The sequence below is a fragment of the Lampetra planeri genome, chromosome 3 (genome assembly GCF_965212315.1).
Source record: "Lampetra planeri chromosome 3, kcLamPlan1.2.h2, whole genome shotgun sequence".
Classification (NCBI taxonomy): Eukaryota; Metazoa; Chordata; class Hyperoartia; order Petromyzontiformes; family Petromyzontidae; genus Lampetra; species Lampetra planeri.
The window spans coordinates 11,198,695-11,208,792 of record NC_136109.1 but is presented as its reverse complement, the minus strand read 5'-3'; the positions used below and the strand labels follow the sequence as shown (position 1 = coordinate 11,208,792).

Sequence of the window (10,098 nt, the reverse complement as noted above, 5' to 3'; positions counted from 1 at the left end):
TTGAGGTTCGCTGCGATGACGTCAGGGACACTTCGCAGAAGCTGCACGCGATGTCAGGTGGGCAGCGCGGTGACGTCACGGGACGGTTGAGGTACGCTGCGATGACGTCAGGGACACTTCGCAGAAGCGGCACGCGATGTCAGGTGGGCAGCGCGGCGACGTCACGGAGGCTTCGCCGAGGCTGCACGCGATGACGTCACGGGACGGTTGAGGTGCCTGCGGTGACGTCACGGACGCAGAGGTGACCGCGATGATGTCACGAACGCTTCGCTGAGGATGGGCTGCGCTCACGTCACGAACGCTACGTGAGGTTGGCGCGCGAACGTCACGGACGCTTTGGGTGACGCGATGACGTCACGGACGCTTCGTGCGGCGCGCGCGCGCGATGACGTCGCTGACGCAAATCCGATCCGTTCGGTGGCGTAGCGACGTCACGGACGCAACGCGAAAATGGCGTCGGCTCTTATTGTGACGTCGGCTTTCATTGTGACGTCACGACGCTTAGCACGCTGTCGAGCAGTAATCGATGGGCGCGGTTTACCCCGGGATTTTTGCGCGGAGAATTTTGAGTTTTGCAGCTCCGTACGGCGGCGTTTCAATGCGGGCAATTACACAAATGTGTTTGTGTCTATTTGCTTGTTTGTGTTTCTCTCCTTGCGACGGGACTTTGTGAGGGTGAACGTTGATATGTAGTAGGGGGCACGTGGTGTGATCAATAAGGTCTGAGTTGGTCTGTAAAAAGGTAGGGCACTGATAAGGGGTTGACAGGTATGTGGTAGTGTAGTGCATAGTGTAGTGCATAGTGTAGTGCATAGTGTAGTGTATAGTGTAGTGCATAGTGTAGTGTATAGTGTAGTGCATAGTGTAGTGCATAGTGTAGTGCATAGTGTAGTGCATAGTGTAGTGCATAGTGTAGTGCATAGTGTAGTGCATAGTGTAGTGCATAGTGTAGTGCATAGTGTAGTGCATAGTGTAGTGCATAGTGTAGTGCATAGTGTAGTGCATAGTGTAGTGTATAGTGTAGTGTAGTGTCGTGTAGGGTATAGTGTAGTGAATAGTGTAGTGCATAGTGTATAGTGTAGTGCATAGTGTAGTTCATAGTGTAGTGTATAGTGGAGTGTGTATAGTAGTGTATAGTGTAGTGTATAGTAGTGTAGTGTATAGTAGTGTAGTGTATAGTGTAGTGTATAGTGTAGTGTATAGTGTAGTGTATCATACCATGTCAACCCGTACGGTTTACCCCAGATTCTTGTACAGGGAAATTGAGTTTTCAAGTCCATACGGCGTTGCAGCCGTTTCAATGCGGGCAAAAACCACGTGGGGTTTCTTTCTCTATTTCTTTGCGTTTCTCCCTCGTGATGGGACTGTAGGATGAGCGTTGAGATGTATAAGAGGACACGGGTTGACCAATATGGTCTGAGTTGGCCTGTAATAAGGTCGGGCACCGATATACAGGTGTAATGAGAGCCTATGTCCGGCTCACGTGGTGATTGGCTCTGCCGGTCCGGCTCCACAGCCAATGGGGGGAGAGCCTGGGAGCATGGCCCTGGCGTGATCGAGGGATGTCAGCTAGGGTGATTGGTTCTGCTGGTCTTGGCCTCAGCCAATGGGAAGACAAGTCAGGGGCGTGGTTCCGGTGAGTTGACGGGGGAATCTGGAACATTCAGCGCAGGCTATTAAGGATTCTAGATTTGAAGCTTTCGTGACTGCAAGGATTCATACTCCTAGGTTTATTCGGTAAAGTCACGTAGGTAAAAAAATTTAAATTAATAAAAGTAAAATGAAACAAATTAAAAAATTCACGACGTTTCGGAAGCAACACAAGCCTCCGTCTTCAGGTGGAACCGTCACAGCCACGACAGCTGTATCAAGTAAATGAGAGATCGCAAGAGAGTACTCGATACAGCTGTCGTGGCTGTGACGGTTCCACCTGAAGACGGAGGCTTGTGTTGCTTCCGAAACGTCGTGAATTTTTTAATTTGTTTTATGTTACTTTTATTAATTTACATTTTTTTACCTACGTGACTTTACCGAATAAACCTAGGACTATTAAGGATTGGCTGGAGCGTACCACGTGACCCAGGCATTCAATAAGGGGAGAGAGGAGAGACACGTGGTCAGACGAGGAACGAAGAGAGAGAGAGGGGCCACGCGCGAGCGGGGCTCCGAGTGCCACGTGGCGGTGCGTCTCTTGCGATCTGTCTGCACACTCCCCGTTGCCTGCCAGCAACGGGGAGTGCTTGTGAACTGAAATAAGTAAATCAAAGGACCGATTCCACAAGCCGTCTCCAAGAGTATTATTACACAGGGATGACAAACCGCACGGGTCGACGGCGATTCAAATGAGAACCACGAGAATGCCTCGCTGCTGATCTCGTCAAGGGGCATCAACCACCACCACCATCACCACCACCGCCACCACCACCATCACCACCATCATCACCACCACCACCACCACCATTACCGCCACCGTCACCGCCACCGCCACCGCCACCACCACCGCCGCCACCGCCACCGCCACGCGAACTCCGCTCATCGTCGTCCTCGCAGCGGCGGAAGCACGCGGCTCCTGGCTGAGCCGTCGAACAAAGACGGTGGTCACCGCATCGTCATCATCATCGTCATCATCGCCATCGTCATCGTCGTCATCGCCAACATCATCATCGTCGTCATCATCATCGTCGTCGTGGTCATCGCCAACACCATCGTCATCGCCAACGCCATCGTCATCATCGTCGTCGTCATCATCATCGTCATCATCATCGTCATCGTCATCATCGTCGTCGTCATCATCATCGCCATCGTCATCGCCAACGCCATCGTCATCATCGTCATCATCATCGCCAACGCCATCGTCATGATCATCATCGCCAACGCCATCGTCGTCATCAACATCGTCATCAGCATCGTCGTCATCATCGTCATCAGCATCTTCGTCATCGTCATCAGCATCGTCGTCGTCGTCATCGTCATCAGCATCGTCATCGTCGTCATCATCGTCGTCAAGTGGAACTCCTCTTTACATCGTCCCGAATGATCCAGAAGCGCGCGCGTCCCACCAAGCGGGCCGTGGGCGTCAAACACAAGGGTCGGGGACACGCGTGGGCGGTGCGGTGGGGGGTGGGTGCCATTCTATCACCGTCTTTAATTCATGAACGCGGTTTCATTCATGTTGTAAAATGTGGGGGGGGGGGGGGGGGGTGGTGAAAACACAAACCGATGCGAAAGAACGCGAACTCACGCACGCGCCTTCCCATCGCCACCAGAGCCCCATCGCTTACCACTGACCCAGCAGCCTGCGTGACGAGCCTGCCGACGAACTGCTGATGAGGCCCATAACGTTGAACCGGTGGGAGGGTTTGTAGCCTTTGTTTGTGACGAGCCCGACTCCATGCTGCTGATGAGACACAAAGTTGAACCGGTGGGAGGGTTTGTAGCCCCTGTGTGACGAGCCTGCCGACGAACTGCTGATGAGGCCCATAACGTTGAAGCGGTGGGAGGGTTTGTAGCCCCTGTGACGAGCCTATCGACGAACTGCTGATGAGACACATAACGTTGAATCGATGGGAGGGTTTGTAGCCCCTGTGACGAGCCTACCGACGAACTGCTGATGAGACACATAACGTTGAATCGATGGGAGGGTTTGTAGCCCCTGTGACGAGCCTATCGACGAACTGCTGATGAGACACATAACGTTGAATCGATGGGAGGGTTTGTAGCCCCTGTGACGAGCCTATCGACGAACTGCTGATGAGACACATAACGTTGAATCGATGGGAGGGTTTGTAGCCCCTGTGACGAGCCTACCGACGAATTGCTGATAAGATCCATAACATTGAAGCGGTGGGAGGGTTTGTAGCCTTTGTTTGTGACGAGTCCGACTCCATTCTGATGATGAGACCCATAAAATTGAACCGGTGGGAGGGGTTTTAGCCTCTGTGAGACAAGCCGACAACATGCTGCTGATGAGACCCACAAAGTTGAACCGCTCGCTCGCTCGCTCAGTAAAACACCGCGAGATGAGAGATGCTCGCGTGTACGGGAGACAAGACCGGCCGTCCTCAATCTCTACATTCATACAAATGTATCTAGCTCGTATATATAAAGACAAATAACACATTCGCCCGTCGAATTCAGGCGGAAACAATTCTGAAATCCACTCGCCCCGCTGCGGATGGGTGGCGGGGCCACGGGTTAAGACGATTGGCAAGCCACGCGTGATAGGTGGGGAGGCGGGGGGGGGGCACAGCCGATCAATTTATAATTCTGATGTTGAAGCCTTGAGGGGGGGGGGGGAAGGGCGGAGGGGTGGCTATGCAAGATCGCAATGAAATAAAAAATTTGCCCGCATTAAAGCGGCTGTAATGCCGCCGTATGGACCTGAAAACTCAATTTCCCCCGTACAACAACAACAACAACGAGGAGGAGGGGTCGTGCCGGTCGGCTTGACACGTCCCTTACGATCCCCGGCCGGCCACGGGGCAAACGTCAAAAGTGTCGCTCTCTCTCTCTCACTCTCGCAGGCGAGCGATGACATCACGATACAGCGGCAACCGTCGTCAAGGCTTTATTATGACGATGAACCTCGTGAGAAATGTTAATTGCGGGGGGGGGGGGGGGTTCTATGACGTCATACACTTCTAACGCCGTGACGTCACGCACTCTGAACCCAGTGACGTCGCGTGCGTCGGACAACGCGACGATCGTGTGAAATGTGTTAATGGGAGGGGGGCGGGGGGGTTTCGCGTGACGTCATACAATTTGAACGCCGTGACGTCATACAATTTGAACGCCGTGACGTCATACAATTTGAACGCCGTGACGTCACGCACTCTGAACCCCGTGACGTCATACAATTTGAACGCCGTGACGTCACGCACTCTGAACGCCGTGACGTCACGCACTCTGAACGCCGTGACGTCACGTGCGTCGGACGGTCGCGACGATCGTGTGAAATGTGTTAATGGGAGGGGGGCGGGAGGGGGGGGGGTTTCGCGTGACGTCATACAATTTGAACGCCGTGACGTCACGCACTCTGAACCCCGTGACGTCATACAATTTGAACGCTGTGGACGTCACGCACTCTGAACGCCGTGACGTCACGCACTCTGAACGCCGTGACGTCACGTGCGTCGGACGTCGCGACGATCGTGTGAAATGTGTTAATGGGAGGGGGGCGGGAGGGGGGGGGGGTTTCGCGTGACGTCATACAATTTGAACGCCGTGACGTCACACACCTTGAACGTCGCACGGTTTGAACGTCGCGACGTCGTGTGAAATGTGTTAATGGGGGGGGGGGGGGTTCCCAGTGACGTCGTACACCTCCCACGTCGTGACGTCACGCGCCTCTCGAACGTCGTGACGTCACGCGCCTCTCGAACGTCGTGACGTCGCGCGAAAAAACATCGTAAAACGAGAAACGACGTCACAGACGACGTCATAAAACCGGGACGTCGCCCCCTGCACATTACGTCCCAACGACGTCAAGTCAACCGCTTCGGGACACTTTGCAGGTCGTTACAAAATAAAACAATGACAACTCAGTCGCTCGCTCGCTCGCCCGCCCGCCCGCTCGCCCGCCCGCTCGCCCGCCCGCCCGCTCGCCCGCCCGCTCGCCCGCCCACACGCTGAAGGTCACGCAACAAACACCTCTCCCGATTCTTCACTTGCCGCTGCTGCACTTTGGAGTTGGCGCCCATCGTCCCCTTTGGATGATCTGGACGCCGATGAATCTGACCATCTGGGTGATCGGAGATGATTTGGACGCCGATGATTTTGACGATCTGGATGATCGGAGATGATCTGGACGCCGATGATCCTGACTATCTGGATGACCCAGATGATCTGAAGGCCGATGATATCTGACCATCTGGATGACCCAGACGCCAATGATATCCGACCATCTGGATGACCCAGATGATCTGGTTGACCCGTTGGTGAACTTCACACGGAGCCGGCCTCGGACCGGATGAGCTCCAGCAGCAGCTTGATGGCGGGCTCGTCTGCACGCACGCACGAGGCAAAGACAAAGATCCCCCGTGTAGCCTTAACAGACTGTTGGGTCAAGTGCTGTTAGCGAGCACCTATGAAGGCCGTAACGGCACACGAGGGGGTGGGTGGCCAGCACACGCCCGACCGCCTTTGTCTCCCCAGTGGCGGTTTACTACACACCGCACCGGGTACTCATTTGAGGCCCAGTCGACCTAGGGGAGGCCCGGAACCGGTTCAGATAATCGCCACTGGTGGTGTTGGCAGTGAGCGGGAATCGAACTCGGGTCGCCGGGTTCGTAGCGCAGCGTAGCGCTAACCGCTACACCACCGCTCCAAAGACAAAGATCCCCGTGTAGCCTTAACAGACTGTTTGGGGCAAGTGCTGTGAGTAAGCAGCACCTATTAAGGCCGACACGGTGGCGCACGAGGGGGTTGGGGGTGGCCAGCACCACGCCCGGCCGCCTTTGTCTCCCCGGTGGCGATGTTTACTACGCACCGCACCGGGTTACTCATTTGAGGCCGAGTCGACCTAGGGGAGGCCCGGAACCGGTTCAGATAATCGTCACACAACGTGTAAAGCCATCCCCCCCCCCCCCCCCCCCCCCCCCCCCCCCCGTGTTCAGTGTACACGCCGTACAACGGCGTTCGGAATTGTTCAAGGCGACACGCTGGGCGGGCCCCTTTGGCCGCGCGGGCCCCTTTGGCCGCGGCGGCCCCTTTGGCCGCGCGGGCCCCTTTGGCCGCGCGGGCCCCTTTGGCCGGCGCGCCCCTTTGGCCGCGCGGGCCCCCTTTGGCCGCGCGGGCCCCTTTGGCCGCGCGGGCCCCTTTGGCCGCGCGGGCCCCTTTGGCCGCGCGGGCCCCTTTGGCCGCGCGGGCCCCTTTGGCCGCGCGGGCCCCTTTGGCCGCGCGGGCCCCTTTGGCCGCGCGGGCCCCTTTGGCCGCGCGGGGCCCCTTTGGCCCGCGCGGGCCCCCTTTGGCCGCGCGGGCCCCTTTGGCCGCGCGGGCCCCTTTGGGCCGCGCGGGCCCCTTTGGCCGCGCGCGGGCCCCTTTGGCCGCGCGGGCCCCTTTGGCCGCGCGGGCCCCTTTGGCCGCGCGGGGCCCCTTTGGGCCGCGCGGGCCCCTTTGGCCGCGCGGGCCCCTTTGGCCGCGCGGGCCCCTTTGGCCGCGCGGGCCCCTTTGGCCGCGCCCCTTTGGCCGCGCGGGCCCCTTTGGCCGCGCGCGCGCGGTCTCCCGTACCCTGCTGTGAGAGCTTGGGATTCGCCATCTTGCGCTCAAGCACCGAGTCAACGGCGACGCGCAGCTCCCTGAAGATCACTCCCACGCGAGCTGGCGCCTGCTCGCAACAACAACAACAACAACACAAAGACAAAGGGTCCCCCCCCCCCCCCACCGTATAGCCTCAGTGGAATGTTGGGGGCAAGTGCTGTCGGCGAGTAGCACCTACAAAGGCCGGCACACGACACACTCACAAAGACAAAGATTCCCCGTGTAGCCTCAACAGACTGTAGGGGCAAGTGCTGTTAGCGAGCAGCTACAAAGGCCGGCACACGACACACTCACAAAGACAAAGATCCCCCGAATAGCCTCAACAGACTGTAGGGGCAAGTGCTGTTAGCGAGCACCTACAAAGGCCGGCACACGACACACTCACAAAGACAAAGATCCCCCGTATAGCCTCAACAGACTGTAGGGGCAAGTGCTGTTAGCGAGGACTTACAAAGGCCGGCACACGACACACTCACAAAGACAAAGATCCCCCGTATAGCCTCAACAGACTGTAGGGGCAAGTGCTGTTAGCGAGCACCTACGAAGGCCGTAACGGTACACGAGGGGGTGGGTGGCCAGCACCACGCCCGGCCGCCTTTGTCTCCCCAGTGGCGATGTTCACTACACACCGCACCAGGTACTCATTTGAGGCTGAGTCGACCTAGGGGAGGCCCAGGACCGGTTCAGATAATCGTCACTGGTGGAGTTGGCCATGAGCGGGAATCGAACTCGGGTCGCCGGGTTCATAGCGCAGCGTAGCGCTAACCGCTACACTACCGCTCCCGCACGCACGCACACACACACACACACACGCCGCACACACACACACACACGCACACACACACACGCGCGCACACACACACACGCGCACACATGCACACACGCACACACGCACACACACGCACGCACACACACGCACACACGCACGCACACACACGCACACACACACACACGCACACGTACACACACACGCGCACACACACACGCGCGCACACACACACACGCACGCACACACACAAACACGCGCACACACACACGCGCACACACAACAACAACCGCACACACACACACGCACACGCACACACACACGCGCACACACGCGCACACGCACACACGTACACACACACCGCGCGGCTGACCTGGAAGTGGATCCAGCCGTCGACGGTGACGAGGCGCTGGCGGTGCCGCACGCCGATCTCGCCGCCGAACAGCACGAGGGGCACGGCGCCACGGGGGTGCAGTCCCGCACGCTCACGCGGGCGTACTTCACCTGACGGGCGACGACACGCACGTACCGCACGCACACACACACACACACACCGCACGCACCGCACGCACGTACCAAACACACCCGCACGTACCGTACACACCACGCACACACGCAAGTACCGAACACACACGCACACACATGCACGCACGCAACACACACACACGTACCGTACACACCACACGCACCGAACACACCGAACACACACGGCACACATCGCGCGCGCACGCACGTACCAAACACACACACACGCACGTACCGTACACACCACGCACACACACACACGCACGTACCGTACACACCACACACACACGCAAAAGTGTGAGACGTACTCCCACACAGCAACAGTTCGTGTTTAGTTGAGACATCGCATTCCAAACCCCCCAAACCCCAAAGACATTTCACACTTTTGGTGTCGGGAATCCGTTACGTTCAAGCGTCAAGTTTAAGTGTCTCTGTTCAACCGGGAGGGAACGCAAATTGGTCCAACGCATTGCGACGTGCAATCTCGGTCCAACGCATTGCTACATGCAATGTAGATCCAACACATTGCCAGGGGGGGGGCGGAGGGGGGGGGCTGGGGAGCGGTGGTTTGATCACGGCTGCTGACGACCGCCACGCTCGTGAGTGACGCGACGCGGCCTTGCTCGCCCGGCGCCTGCCCGTGCGCTCGTTGCCTTCTCCTGGTAGAGCAGCCAGCCGGGCCCTCGGAGTCCGCGGGCCACCGAGGACGGGTGCACGTGCGCCGGGCCCTGCGGCGTGTCCACCAGGCACGGCGCCTTCTCGGCGGACGCCTCCGTGGGGTCCACGGGAACCACGGGAACCAGGCACGCCCGCGCCCACGTTGTCGTAGAGGCCGCCGTGAGCACCGCCTGCAAACATAAATAAATGTTTTTTAATAAATAATGTTTTTAATTTTTTTCGTGACACGACCTCCTGTATACCGGGCGAGGTAGTCAACATCTCCTAGCCACCGTGATGATGATGATGATGATAGAGAGAGACACGCAAACTCCAAATACACAGCAGCAGGCGTCGTCAGGGTCGGGATCGAACCCACGACCTCCTGTACACCAGGCGAGGTAGTCAACATCTCCTAGCCTCCGTGATGATGAGAGAGAGACACGCAAACTCCAAATATACAGCAGGAGGCGTCGTCAGGGTCGGGATCGAACCACGACCTCCTGTACACCAGGCGAGGTAGTCAACATCTCCTAGCCTCCGTGATGATGAGAGAGAGACACGCAAACTCCCAAATATACAGCAGCAGGCGTCGTCAGGGTCGGGATCAAACCCACGACCTCCTGTACACCAGGCGAGGTAGTCAACATCTCCTAGCCACCGTGATGATGATGATGAGAGAGAGAGACACGCAAACTCCAAATACACAGCAGCAGGCGTCGTCAGGGTCGGGATCGAACCCACGACCTCCTGTACACCAGGCGAGGTAGTCAACATCTCCTAGCCACCGTGATGATGATGAGAGAGAGAGACACGCAAACTCCAAATACACAGCAGCAGGCATCGTCAGGGTCGGGATCGAACCCACGACCTCCTGTACACCAGGCGAGGTA

General features: G+C 57.7%; 1 protein-coding gene across 1 annotated transcript; it reads right to left on the bottom strand.

The window, feature by feature from the left end:
* Positions 1 to 5,667: 5,667 nt before the first annotated feature.
* LOC144737754 (uncharacterized) lies at positions 5,668 to 9,421 on the bottom strand. Its single transcript, XM_078620616.1, has 4 exons — positions 9,202 to 9,421; positions 8,397 to 8,527; positions 7,228 to 7,324; positions 5,668 to 6,002 (listed from the first exon to the last, which is right to left on the bottom strand). The coding sequence occupies exons 1-4, from the start codon at positions 9,404 to 9,406 to the stop codon at positions 5,944 to 5,946; spliced, it is 492 nt and encodes a 163-aa protein (XP_078476742.1). The 5' UTR covers positions 9,407 to 9,421; the 3' UTR covers positions 5,668 to 5,943.
* Between the last annotated feature and the right edge of the window lie 677 nt (positions 9,422 to 10,098).